Here is a 15428-nt window from a genome sequence, read left to right as displayed (position 1 = left end):
CACCTGAATGATCAGTTCTAGTTTGCATATTATTATACAAAATCAGTACAAAAGCACTGCAACAATTCACAAATACAGCTACACACTTTATTTCTGAGGCTCCAAAGACAACATGTTTCTTTTCACTCATAAAGAAAATGTAAATGTGTTTGTACAGGATAAGCCAGGCATGATAGAGGTAAAGTTGGTTTTAGATTCACACATTCGTTCATTTAGAAGTCTCTAAATTGTTTAACATGTTACTTTGAATATTTGATTGGAATTAGCATGCAAGTGTGGCTTGAAAACAACATTAACACTGTTTATTTGACTGTGAACAATGTTGTACTATTTGCAGCTATGCGATTTCACTATTTAGAGTTCAAAAATAATACTTTAATAAAATTATATTATTTAAGGGGAAAGTCTGAATGTGCGAATATAAAACCAACTTTACCTCTATCCAGGCATGTAGTGTTTTCAGCTGCCACACCACCCTGTAAGATTTTCTTAGAGACACTAATGAATTGCACATACAATAATATATTGTAGAGGAGTTTGTGTACTGCATTTACACAGTTTGGTCTGCGGGTGCGAACATGTAGCGCCTGTTTGTCTAGTTCAAAGTTCAGGCAGGTCTTTGAACGCCTCACTTCTTCCCAAGAAAGAGATTAGCTCGGATGATTTTGGGAACATGACGAATGGTAAGAGACACTCTGGTGCTCCGGGGAAGCGTGTCGCCCACCTGAGCCCCCGTTGACGAAATATTCACCACATGCTCAGACAGCACATCCTCACAGACTCCTCGAATACCATGCAAATAACACTTGTACATATCGTCCTGGAGAATCAGCAGACTTTTTCGTTGCACCAAGAGTGAAAGCATGTAGCGGCTTTCTTCTGTTTGCGGAGCGTCAGGCTACAGGCAGAGGGGGAGAACGTTAGGAGCAGAATGTTAGCTTTGATTGTCTGATTAATTGTGTGAGTTTATCTGCCACTACCTCGGCTTGACAAACAGGCCTGTAGAAATCCAGAAGTGTATGAGAACCCACAGTGATAGTGGTTACAGTGGGGTGATACAATGGTCCATCCTCATGAGGCTAGGAAAGTGAGAAAGAGAAAATGGGTTAAAATACGATAACTGGGGGAAATTAAATGGAAAACACTTTCCTTACCATAATTCCTTCCCCTGGCTTGTATTCATTTACAAGCACGTGATTAGCCGTCTTTCCTGCAAAAGCTCCAAGAGCTGATATCTTCTCTGTGTACTCTAGCAGCCAATCAGGGAGTTTCTCAGCAAGCATTCCTTTGGGATTTGGCAATCCACCTGGAAAAAGAAACCCATCAATCATTTTAATATATTCCCTCCAGCTCTGCAACATACAGTGAAATGCTCTTAAGGTGTGAAGTAGTGACATGTCAATCTGTATCAAGAGCTACAACTACACAGGCCTTCAACATTTCTAAAATAATATTTCTCAATTACACGAAGAAGCAGACTAGATTAGACTTTTAGAGGAGCTTAATTTAGCCTCTGTTATCATGTTTGATACATGAAGTTCCAAGGCCTTAATTCAATTATTTATTAAATAAAAAGTTAAATATAGAATTTTTAAAAAAGGTAAATATAGAATAAATTATCTGAGCACAAACATTTCAGTTGTATAATTAGCACTTCTTGTGTGTATAGCCACCTCTTGTTGAACAGCTTAATGTGTCCTTAATTGTAAAGTCACTTTGGACAAAAGCGTCTGCTAAATGACTAAATGTAAATATACACTACCGGTCAAACATTTGGGGTTAGTAGGATTTTTAAATGTTTTAAAATAAGCTTCTCCTGCTTACCAAGGCTGCATTTATTTAATTAAAAACACAGTACAAATTGTACAATTGTGAAATGTTAGTTTACTTTAAAATAACTGTTCAAAAGTAGTTTATCATTTAATTTAATCATTTATTCCGGTCATTTAATTTAATCATTTATTACTCCAATCTTCAGTCACATGATCCTTCAGAAATCACTAGTCAAGGATAACAGTTTAGAGCAGGGGTCACCAATCTCGGTCCTGGAGGGCCGGTGTCCCTGCAGGGTTTAGCTCCAACTTGCCTAAACACACGTGCCTGGATGTTTCAAGTATACCTAGTAAGACCTTGATTAGCTTGTTCAGGTGTGTTTGATTAGGATTGGAGCTAAAATGTGCACGACACCGGCCCTCGAGGAACAAGTTTGGTGACCACTGGTTTAGAGGTATGACCCGGTCACCATATTGCCTGTGCCCACTTGCCTAGAAATATGTGTAACATTGTAAACCTATGTATAAAACTGTAGCAACTAATGTATCAATGTTTTTTTTTAAAAATAAATACTTTTCTGTCTTTATAGTTGTTGTTGGTTTTTATATTGCTCAGTTTTACATTTATTGAATGCTGCCTTGATGAACAGAATAATTTTTTTACAAAAAACACACACACAAAAAAAAAAAATCGATCCCAAACTTTTGACCGGTAGTGTAAATAATGTAGAAATAATGTTCTGTCATCATTTAGCATATGAGATGCGTATATTTATACAATATTCTTAAACATGGCCACAGATAAATTTAATAAAAAAATAAGATCAAACTAAATTTGATTGTGACAAATTCTAAAGATTTAAAATAAAAAGTATTAGTATTTTGAGGCTGCACTGTGACCCTTAACCCTTTAAGAGGCATCAAAAATAAATGGTTGATCTTTTGTCCATACATTACCATCTGGACACAAAAACTCAAATAGTGGTGTCAGGAACGCTACTTGACCAAAGTAATTGGTCTTTTTTTCTGTGCAAGTTAAAGTGAATTAAGTCATCCAATTATTTTCCTTTTAAATATGCAGAGGACTTGCACTACCTGACGCCTATCCAACTTTTAGAAACAACAAATGATAACTTGACTTCTAGTTGATCATTAGGTCTCAGACATGGCCCAAATGAAAGGGAAATGCCTCTAGATTACGCTTATTTTAACAAAATATGATCATGCCTTGATTTTTAATTATTTAATTAGGAGAGTAAGGTCTGACTTTGCTTAGACAAAAGTCTTGTTACTTAACAGAAATAATTTGCAGTATAGAATATATAGTCATGGTGCAGTAGAAAAATAATTCATATTGTGTCTGACTTCCATGAGCTTGGAGGACTGCATCCATAAATCTCTGCAATGACTCAAATAACTTATTAATAAAGTCATCTGGAATAGCAAAGAAAGCGTTCTTGCAGGACACCCAGAGTTCATCTAGACCTTTTGGATTAATCTTTAATGGCTTCTCCTCCTTCATCTTACCCCAGACATGCTCAATAATGTTCATGCCTGGCGACTGGGCAGGCCAATCCTGGAGCATCTTGACTTTCTTTGCTTTCAGGAACTTTGATGTGGAGGCTAAAGTATGAGAAGGAGCGCTATCCTGCTGATATTTTGCCGTCTCTTGTTGTTTGTAATGTAATGGGCAGCACAAATGTCTTGATATCTCAGGCTGTTGATATTGCCATTCAGTCTACAGATCACTCGCACAGCACCATATTTAATGTAACCCCAAACCTAATTTTTCCTTCACCAAACTTGACCGATTTCAGTGAGAATTTTGGGTTCATGCAGGTTCCAATAGGTCTCCTGCAGTAATACTGATGATTGGGATGCAGTTTAAAATCTACCTTCTGCCACTTTTCCAAATGATCTCCTAGAAGTCAAGTTATAATTTGTTGGTCTTACAACTGTTATTGATGACAAGACTTTTGTCAGGTAGAGTAAATATGCCAATGTTATTTTTATTCTCTAAATGAAATTTAGACACACTTTTTTCATTCATTTACAAATGTGAAAAATATGACTAAATAATATGCTATACAGGCCCATAACACCTGATGCATCAAGTATGGTACAAAAGTTTATTAATTGCTCATTTTTACATATTACAGATTAAAAACATTAGGTTTTTAAACAACATTCCATTTTCCATTCCATTCCAAATTCCATTTTAAAAAAATAGATTTTTCATATAAATACAATGTTAGATCCATGAACTGCAGTGGTCAAAACACAGCATTTTACTGACCCCAGTTCTGTAGCCTTCTCCCTGACAACTGTGTCCACTTGGGCTTTGGAGCTCTGTACACCTTAAACAAACAAATAAACAAACACTGGACATGAAGTATAAAAGTAAACAGATAGCATGTTATGCAAGTGTAGATACCAGGATTACAGGTAGTTTGAGCCTCCTACCTGCTGAAGCAAAAACTCCTCCTCAGCCTCCGATATAAAATCAGGAATATAGTAAACAGTCGGAGGAGCCTACAAAGAAAACATTTCACCCACAACATGTCATACTGTGTGTGTGTCTGTGTGTACAATTAAATAACAAAATGTGTTTAAACATACAATAGATAGAAATGTGACAGCATTACTTTACATAAACTTAAGTGTTTACCTCTTTCACAATGTATTTTTCGAGGTCCACAACTCTTTTACAAAGATTTGCCATCGTCGATGTCACATATTTAATAGAAAAGCAAGAAACTGAGTGTCGTAATGCCACCCGAAAGTTTAAAAACAAAAATCATTCCAGTGCTACACTAGTACAAATTGTCGTACGCATTAAAACACATGTGTTAATGTTTACATAGGCATCTTCGTTTTAAATCACTGAAATGTTGCTGAATGAGCAGGATAGTTCATTGATGTGTTCGGCATGAAGTGTTTTCTTCGCCGTGTGGTCCGATCACAGGTATAACTCAACGCCTCCCTCTGCAGGCCCGGAGCGGCAGCGCGCATCACAGAGGGCGCTGCGACCACTTAAATCAACCTTCAATGATGTAGGATACTACGCGTACAATATAAATCGCCCAAACATAATAAATATAGTGCAGAAAGAGCACGAACTCCTGCAGGAAAACAATAAATAACAAAACGTTTGATTTATTTGACAAAAAAACATTATACAGTCTAAAACTACGCAGCCAAGGATGTTTGTAGAGGGAAATTAGCATGAAACACTTGGTATTGATTATAATAACTAGCATTGCCCCGTCCTTCTCTCTCCCCTCGCTTTCCCTCTCCTTTTTTTCCTCCCTTTCCCGTCTTTTTCTTCCAACTCCCAATTTGAGCCCGCAGCGCTGCAGCTCTGGTTTCCATGGCAACGGCAGAGCAGGAGCCACATCTTGAATCAGCCATGGCTTCCTTCATTAATAGTTATTGATCAGGTGTGATAATGCTAACAACATCAACTCCAGGAGCACAGTGCAGGACTGCATATCCCTTCATCACTCCTGACCAGACCACTGCAAGCAGAGGAAGAGAGAGAGGGAGAGAGAAACGGAGCAGCATGTCAATGTTGAGACTGGCCACTGCAGTGTGTGTTGCATAAACTGAGCAAGACCAACAACTGTGAAACACATCATGAAAATGTGAAGCATCATAAACAACATGTTTGTAATCCATAGTTCACTGTGATTTATGGCGCTCAGAGATTCGCTCAGCCTTCACAGTGCACGCATAATTATTATGCAAGTCCATGTTCAGTTTTCCCATACACATTTTGCTAATTGCAACCACATCGATCTCACTAAATACTATTAGTTAATGTATATCAATATCAATAAGCAATGTGTAGTTTTTAAGGAGGGCTGGAAGTATTATAAAATCATTTTAGTCCAAAAAGGATAACATTTAAGCAGTGTTGTTACAGATAAAATGGCCCTAAAAGCAAGATTTAACTCGCACTAAAAAGTCGACAATACACACAAGAAGGATCTCGTATAGAAACTGCAAAACTAAGCTGGCAAGTAATGCTCACTGAGCAGCAAGATGACCAAAACTAGGGTTGAGAAGAAAAGGTTTGAAGAATTAAGGTGTTAAAATAAAAATTAAGCCCCCAGGAACTTTTCAATCTCCAGGGGCCAACATTTTTTCCCAGAGCTGTGGCTCAGTGGTTAGCACGTTCGCCTCACAGCAAGAAGGTCACTGAGTCCTGGCTGGGTCAGTTGGTATTTCTGTGTTGAGTTTGCATGTACTCAACGTGTTCGCGTGGGTTTCCTCCGGGTGCTCCTGTTTCCTCCCACATAGGTATAGTTAAATCGAATGTACTAAGTTGGCCTTAGTGTATGTGTGTGAATGAATGTGTATGGATGTTTCCCAGTGCTGGTTTTGCAGCTGGAAGGGCATCTGCTGTGTTAAACATATGCTGAATATGTTGGTGGTTCATTTCGCTGTGGCGACCGCTGATGAATAAAGGGACTAAGCTGAAGGAAAATCAATGAATGAATGAATGTAGCCTGCTTGGATTCTTCTTCATAAGTACAACGTGTCAAGTTCTCAGAGACTTTGCTATAAGGAATTTCGAAACATGACCCCTGCTTAATAAGAGTCTCAAGCTGAAGTGTCATAAAATACATGATATTATGGACAGTTTTCTGGACAGACAGGTTGAGAATGGCTCTTGAGTCACCAGTTCGAGTCAGACAACAGCAAAGAGGTGGGAAAATCATGAGCTGATACCAATAGCAACAATAACTGAGACAGACCCTGCAGGGTAGACTAAAAAATGAGCTCTCAAACTGACAGATTCTGGAAGACAAACTCTTCAAACTGTGGTACAACTGAAAATTGTGCCGCTCCTTTCTCTATCCCCTAGCTTAAAAAGTTCAAACTTTTTACACAGTCAAATTTTTATTTATTTATTTGACACCATGGGTCATTCTTCAGGATTTTTCACCTTTAAAAACGATAACCTGACTGACAACTTGTGTTTGTGGCGACTATACTCCAATTGTTTAAAAATTTGACAGTTTCTTGTAATTTTTTACTTTTTGCATAATTGTTTTGGTCCATTTTTCACTTCTAGCCCTTCACACTAATTATGCACATTTGAAAAAGGACTCAGACCGGGTTGGGTGCAGTAGAACCGGTGGGTAACACATGGGGGCTCGTCCGGGATGGGAGTGGGGTTTAGGACAGTGGTTCTCAAACTTTTTTCATCAATTACCACCTCAGAAAAAAATTGTCTCTCCAAGTACCACCAAAATGAGCAGTAGTGAAATACATTAGCGTAGTAGGCCCAGTAAATCAGCTCCAACTCTCACAGTTAAAAAAAACATGGCAGATTACCTCAGAAATATAGGTTATATGTCATATATGGCATATTATATACATCATTTTTGATAAATTTTGAAATGTGTGTTGCATGTACATGACATATTTCATTCCTCTGCGTACCACTAGAAGGAAGCCAGCGTACCACTAGTGGTACACGTACCACAGTTTGAGAACCACTGGTTTAGGAGGTTGTGTGTAACGGAGGCCAGCTAGTACATTGCTATGCTTGTAAACCTCACTCCTCTGACCTCGAAAGGTGCTCTAGTGACAGATGCTAGAGGCCATGGTCTTTAGGTCTTTATGCCCATACAAAGAATCGCTGGTTCGATCCCAGCTCAGAGCGGCCTGAGTGCAGTAGGATCGGTGGGTTACACACAGTTCACCCAAACATTTTAATTTGCACTGCACTTGTTTCAAACCTGTTTGAATTTCTTCCCTCTGTTGCATACAAAATAAGATATTTTGAAAAATATTGGAAACCGATAGCTATTGGCATCCATAAAAGAAAATACAGTAGATGCAACTGCTTTCAGGTTTTTCAACATTCTTCAAAATTTCTTCTTTTGTGTTCAACAGAGGAAAAAAAGATAAATGGAACGAATGAAGCGTGACTGAAATGTTCATTTTTGGGTGAACTGTTTCTTTAATGATCCTCATTGATAAATATGACTGATTTTATGGCCAAAATATGTTTAGCAAATAAAACTGTGACACTAATGCAAACAGTCTGTTCTGATACCGTAAATCATTCTGACAAAGCAGTGAGTGAATGTGGTAATATGCACTTACCTGGTTGTAGTGTTGCGGTTTTTGGGGAGTTCGGGTTGCCAGGGTTACGCTGAAATGGTGATGAAATCGTGACAGGAATACGCCTGTGCTCTGACACACTCCTCAAAGCCATGCTCCACACAAACTTGTCGCCTTGACAACATGATTTAATGATGAGATCCTCCCCTACAACTATCTTTGAAAAGCAGACACCTCTATAGGAGAAAGCTGCGCACAGAGCTACAGTAATCTCACAGATTACTTCACAACATCCCTCTCCTCTGATTAGACCAGACACTGCTCTGCCATGAGAAAAGGGGGACGGGCTGATTGTATTGTGCGCATTTTGCCACTACAGTTGGTTTTCATGCAATTCTGATGACCTTGTGTGTCGATGAAGGTGATGCAGCATCCCGTTCTTTTAAGCAAGTCTCACTGCTAACCAGATGAAACTGGACTGATAATTGCTTGCATAAGACAAATAATGTTCTAATTACTCATTATTGTGGTGTTATTTTAAGCGTTGTACTTTACATGCCTGATTGGTGTTGCATTAGTAATATTCCATTTTCCACAAATATCCTCTAATAAAGATGACCTTGAGATTTGAAGATGCTGCAATGATGTATAACTCTCTTAATGTATCTAATGAAGTAGTGTGTGCATGAAATAGCAATGCGGCATGTTCAACAGTGTTCATCCTGAGATGTGTTTTGTACTGCCATTAATCATGTATTACAGACATGCAGCACTGTATGCTGGACTGGATTGTCTATATTTTTGCCTGTACTGATAAAGTGTGGAACAAATTGCAAAAATACGACAACTGTAATCAGTAATCTAATTTAATGATTACTCATTTTAGGCAATGCTTTCTATTTCTGGCTACAGCAAAATCCATCCCATTTCTATTTCCATCATTGACGTTCATCCTGAATGCATCATGCCAGGATTTCAAAAACAATTTGTGCAAGTAGATCATTTTGCCATTTTGAAGTTCAAACTGAAGGATTATTAAAATGCACAATAAGGACCTTTAGGGTCACGTTTATTTCCCATTCACAAAATTTACATTTATGTATTTGGCAAAGGCTTTGAAACATGATTATACAGGCCCATAGCCAGCCTGGTGAAAGGGATGGATATTTTATTCATAAAAAGTGAACCCTTTTGCATTTATTCTTCTTATTAATTCTAAGGTTTAAATAGGTTCAGTTTGGTGACATTTTAAGCACTTTTTTTTGCTGGATCAGCTTGTCAGATAGTCATCATACCACATGTTTCGATGTACCAAAACACGTGCTAAAGATTTATAAAGAAGAAATATGAGAACAACACTGACTTTTGAAATCCAAATTTATTACATTTTATATTATTCAAAAAACATATATAAATCTGTTAAAGTTTTAAATTAAAAACTGTAGCCTATTGTAATTTAAATGTGGTCAGCACATTTAACTTTCCCCAGTCAGTCTGAAGCAACAGCCAGGTATTCCGCTTTTAAGGGTTATTTTCACAATTTATTATGGCATACCAGTCAAAATAAGATAAATGAGCTTGTGTATGGGAAAAATTCTGGACCATTGTCTGTGAGGGGTGGATCTTTCGAACCACCCGAACCCCCATTACACTGTAAAACCCAAAAAGTTAAGGTAACTTAAACCATTTGAGGAAACCGATTGCAACAAACTATTTAAGTTCAAAAACGAATCCTAATGAGTACTTTAAACTGAATCCATTTGAGTAAACGAAACAACTTGAGCACAGTAAAACCCAATAAATGAAGAGAACTCAAACTAGTATTGAAAAACTATAAGTTAGGGCAACTCAAACCGTTTGAAGACACCGATTGCTACAAACCATCTGAGTTAAAAAAAAATAAAATAAAATCCATACGAGTACTGTGAACTTACTTCATTTAAGTTGAAGTAATGAGGTATTTAATTAACTCATTTCCTTCAACAACGAGTTCAAAACTCTTTTCAAGTGAGTAGAATTAACTTTCAGTCAATTTTGAGTTAACACACTCATTTCATTTGATAAAGTTGACTGTTAGATTTTACAGTGTACAGTGTATTCAAGATACACATTTTAACAATGTGTTTTTTTCCATGTTTAAAGAAGAAATGCTCTGCTGAAGCACACAAATCATCCATTTTTATGTAGATAAAAAGGGTACAATTCATATGCATCTTACTGGCAGCAGGACAGTGATTTAGTAAATGCTTTTATGGGTCATATTTCAGGAAAGCGTCAAATGTTATATGTTGTTGTATACACTCTTACTAATAAAGCTGCAGAAGGAAGAACCACATTTTAACAGTGATGCCATTGATTAAACAATCTTTTTTTTGTTTTTGTTTCTCAAATATAGCTGCCTATTAAGAAAAGGTTTTTTCAATAGTAATTTTTTCATAAATGTTAATAATCTAAAGAGCCTTATTTTTCACTGTAAGTATTGTTGGAAAAAAGTAATGAAGAGAACCCACTCCAGGAGACTTAAACAAACGAATTTCTTCATTGAGACCTGTTGGTTAGTCTGCAGTCAAAGAAGTCTGAAGCAAGTCCACAAATGTGCAAGAGCCCACTGTAAAACCTAATAAGTTAAAGTAACTCAAACCATTTGAGGAAGCTGATTGCAACAAAACATTAGAGTAAAAAAGAGAGTAGGTGAGTTTGTAGGTGGAGAAAAGGGACAGGACTAGTTTTAGTTGAACTCTTGTTTTAAATAGATCCTGAGGTTTCACCTGCCCTGATTAGCTTGAAAGTGTCACCCATAGACAAAGGCACAGTCGTTGGGACCCTGCCTTTAGCATTTGCAACACTTTGGCTCAGCCTAGGGCTGTTGGATTTGGCCTAAAATTTAAATCTTGATTAATTTAACATTTTGACTAGATTACGTTTAATGAATGATTATTTTTTATTTTTTGCCCTCACTAGTTCACTGACAAAATGTTCTCCCCCTGTTCACGTGGTTTTCCTCCGGGTGCTCCAGTTTACCACACAAGTCCAAAGACATGTGCTGTAGGTGAATTGGGTAGGCTAAATTGGCCGTAGTGTACTTTATGTGTGTGAATGGGTGTATATGGGTGTTTCCCAGTGATGTGTTGCAGCTGGAAAGGCATCCGCTGTGTAAAACATATGCTGGATAAGTTGGCAGCTCATTCCACTGTGGCGACCCTGGATTAATAAAGGGACTAAGCCAAAAAGAAAATGAATGAATGAATGAGTTCACTGGCAAGTTTTGTACAGTAAATATGTTAAGATATTACAAGTGAGAGATTTTAGAATGAAGGGTGCATTACTTGATTTTAAAATAGTTGAAGGAAACACACACTATCTACAATTTATGATTATTTGTTGACTATTGAGGATGGCAGCGTGATCTTCTATGGTTTTAAAACACAGGTTTCCAAGAATGCAACATGTCTGCTTCACATTCTCTTTGTGGCTGCCATTAAAGTGCACTGCGAAGGCATCATCATTGCCAGCTGTAATCAGCAATGCACCAAGAGGGACATGCATATAAATGAATCGAAGAGGGCATCATTCTGAATTTAACAAATACATTGATTATTCCTGCTGTTTCCATAATAAATACATTTTAATAATAAGATAACATAATAAAACATATGATAATTTCAAAAGCTATGTATATAAATGTAACAAAAAAGAAGAATAGGAAAAAAGAAAAGTATAATATATTAATGGGCGAAGCAGTGGCACAGTAGGTAGTGCTGTCACCTCACAGCAAGAAGGTCGCTGGGCCGCTGGTTCAAGCCTCGGCTAAGTTGGTGTTTCTGTGTGGAGTTTGCATGTTCTCCCGTGCATGTTCTCCTCTAGCGTGGGTTTTCCTATATTATAAATAATATAGTAATTTTAAAAATTATGTTTATAAATATAACTAAGACAAAGAAGAGAAGAAAAAGAGAATGTAATAATATATAACATATTAAACAGAAGAAAAAAGAAGAAAAAGAAAAAAAGATAATATAATGATGTAAAAAGGTGGTGTCTGTAAATATAACTAAGAAAAAAAGAAGAAAAACAAGAAGAAAAATAAAGAAACACAACTGAAAATAGAATAAACAGAATAAAAAAAGAATATTAAAAATAATAATCAAGCTAACCAATTAAATCTTCCAGCAACAGGTGCTGAAATATCAACCAGTTTAAAAATGTATGTCTGTGAAGCATACACTCTTCAGTAAACTCCTGGAGCAGAAGCCTGATTTATTGGGTGAGTAAGACATGCTTTTAATGAGGTGTTGTGTGCAGAGAAAAGATGTACTTGTCTCCTGTGGGACCTGTGAAGTCTCTGTGACCTGTATTAAGCAAGACATGAAAATAACACATTGGCATATGTGAGTTTCAGACCTTGCAGTTTGGCATTTGGCTACCAACCCGTTACATTCACTTCATCTGCATTTTAAATGTTTTTTGCATCTAGATAAATCCTGACTTTCTGCATTTCCAAATGCAAATGCTGAAAATCTAAAGGAGAGAAAACTGGGATCCTTAACTAGATTTCTACATGATAAAAACAGCCCCCCTCTGATCTTTTATTTTCATCATACATTGAATTTAATAAGTTGTCATGTGCTTTGTGTAAAGAAAATGAGCCCTTGGGTCTTTTATAATGAAATGTGCTGCTACTAAACACCAACAGAAAACAATTAATTTTATGACCCACATAGTTGGTACTTCTGGGCCTGTAAATTAATTTTAGTTGTCTGTTAAAATTGAAATAATGCTTTCTGTACAAGAGCTGACAACTCTTTGTCTGTAGTGTAACGTTAAATTGTAATCAATAATGCAAATAATTTGACAGAAGAACCAGTATTTTATTGTCGGATGATAAAAGAACAACAAAACAACCAATGTATTATAAAACCCATCATTTAATTTTAGTTTTGGTTTTCTAGCTATACATGTGTTGGTAATAATAAAAGGGTTAGCTCTCCCAAAATAGGAAATTCTGCCATAATTTTTTCATCCATAACTTGAGTTTTTCATCTGTTAAACACAAAAGAAGACAGAAGAATGCTGGTAGACGACACTTATTGACATATTTACAGACAGTTACAGACCATTATGCACATTCATGCACGTTTGCACACATGCTGGTTATGCAGTAGATTGTGTAGTTCTGAGTGTGCTCCTTGTGAGCTTGACAAACCACCTGTAGGATGTACACATTTTCCTTTCTACACTACCTGACAAAATTCTTGTCGTCAATCCCAGTTGTAACAGCAACAAATAATAACTTGACCTCTAGTTGATCATTTGGAAAAGTGGCAGAGGGTAGATTTTTCTGATGAATCATCTGTTGAACTGCATCCCAATCATCACAAATACAGTAGAAGACCTTGGAACCCACATGGACCCAAGATTCGCACAGAAATAAGTCAAGTTTGGTGAAGAAAAAATCATAGTTTGGGCTTACATTCAGTATGGGTGTGTGCAAGAGATCTGCAGACTGGATGGCAACATCAACAGCCTAAGGTATCAAGACATTTGTGCTGCCCATTACATTACAAACCACAGGAGAGGGCAAATTCTTCAGCAGTATAGTGCTCCTTCCTGCAAGCAAAGAAGGTCAAAGTGCTCCAGGATTAGCCAGCTAAGTCACCAGGCATGAACATTATTGTAATCCAGAGGCCTTTACCTTTCATATAAGCCACTTCTGATACTAAATGATCAAGAAGTCAAGTTATTGTTTGTTGTTCCTAAATCTTGGATATGGGCGACAAGACTTTTGTCAGGTGGTGGTTACTAGGAACTCTACTGTTTTCTATCTTTGTTTGTAGAGTTAGGTTTTTAAAAATATATAATAATTTTTTATAATTTTTTTTTTTTTTGGGGGGGGGGGGGGTGGGGGGGGTTCTTTTTTATTCTACACAGCACAGTACGTTTTATTTATTTATTTGTTTATTGCATGAACACATTTGAATCTATTTGCATTATTATTCATTTATCCATTATTATACAACGCATTCATTTGCATTATTAGCAATGAAATTTTTTTTCTATTAAAAAACATTTTTATTTTAAAAGTTTTCAAAATTACACTCAAAATGTTAACAATTATTTTGTTAGTTCAATTGGTGTCCAACAGTGTGTGGCCTAATTGTAACAACCTTCATACATTCATTCATTCTGTGTGGCAAACTGCACACAGAAACGCCAACTCACCCAGCACTACCTACTGCGCCACTGTTTCGCCCATTGTAACATCCTGATACAACTAACCCTGCTGTGTTGTGTTTTCCTCAAAACTGGCTAGCAGTCACTGTGTATTTACATCTTTCAAAATGGTTTCATCTTTTAGCCTAGAAGACGGTGATCACAACAATATAAGATTTCATTTCACTAACTTCCACACATTTTCAAACAATAAAAAATCAAAAGTACTAAAAAGTACTTTTATGCTGCAAAAAATGGTTTCTCCTGTGTTTCTAATTCAGTTATAACATCTATTTCGGTAACACTTTACAATAAGGTTCATTAGTTAATGCATTTACTAACATGTACTAATCATGACCAACACATGTACAGCATTTATTAATCATAATTCATCATTTACTAATGCATTATTAACATCCAAGTCTTGCTTGTTAACATTAGTTAATGCATCATGAGTTAAAAATGAACTACTGTATTTTCATAAACTAACGTTAACTAACATGAATAAATACTGTAGTAAATGTGTTGTTCATTGTTTGTTCATGTTAGTAAATGCATTAATTAACATTAACTAATGAACCTTAATGTAAAGTGTGACCTCTATTTCTATATCTAAAATATTCTGTTGTCACTTCTTATTATACTCCATAAATTAGATTCTTAACAACATTATTTTTTAATGTTACGAGCGGTTGTATAAGCATTTCAGTGCATATTATACTATGACTGTATAAGTGACAAGTAAAACTTGAATAAGACTTGCATAGTATTTTCCCCTCTACAGTTTAAGTCTATGGGTGCCAGCAACCAGCATTCTTTGAAATATCTTCTTTTGTGTTCAGTAGAAGAAAGACACTCATAAAGGTTTAAAACCACATGAGAGAGAGTAAATGATGATATGCATTTAATTTTTGGTTAAACTGTTTTTTAAATCTATTATGTAATTATCATCAAAATGCCACTGTTTACCTTGTTAGCACCCATAACTATTCTTGAGGTGAAAATTGAATCTGGTAATCCACAGAAAAAAGAGCTGTCGTGGTTATCTTTAACTGACGTTGGAAAAATCTAGATACAGGATTCCTTCCGTGATCATGACAGTTTGACAACTATTTTGAAGTAAAGGATTAGTTATCTAGGGAATTAAAAAAATATAAGACAAATTTCAGTCAAAAAAAGAAAAGTAAAAAGGGAAACATTTGAGTGTTTTTCTTCCTCTTGCACTGGCGTGGCGAGACCATAGTAGTATGAGACGCACATCGACGACGAACAAAAGCCCCGCCTACTCAACAGCGCATGAACGCGCACTGCACAGTGCACATCTAGAGTATCGTCTGCAAAGCGCCAATATAAACTGTCCTGATAGTGACC

General features: G+C 36.5%; 1 protein-coding gene across 1 annotated transcript; it reads right to left on the bottom strand.

Annotated features, from left to right (window-relative positions):
• Positions 1 to 73: 73 nt before the first annotated feature.
• Positions 74 to 4676, bottom strand: alkbh6 (alkB homolog 6). The gene is made up of 6 exons (NM_001005390.1): positions 4441 to 4676; positions 4236 to 4304; positions 4069 to 4129; positions 1155 to 1306; positions 981 to 1079; positions 74 to 898 (listed from the first exon to the last, which is right to left on the bottom strand). The coding sequence occupies exons 1-6, from the start codon at positions 4492 to 4494 to the stop codon at positions 629 to 631; spliced, it is 705 nt and encodes a 234-aa protein (NP_001005390.1). The 5' UTR covers positions 4495 to 4676; the 3' UTR covers positions 74 to 628.
• Positions 4677 to 15428: the final 10752 nt, after the last annotated feature.

This window comes from Danio rerio, chromosome 5, assembly GCF_049306965.1.
Source record: "Danio rerio strain Tuebingen ecotype United States chromosome 5, GRCz12tu, whole genome shotgun sequence".
NCBI lineage: Eukaryota > Metazoa > Chordata > Actinopteri > Cypriniformes > Danionidae > Danio > Danio rerio.
This window is presented reverse-complemented; position numbering and strand designations above follow the sequence as displayed.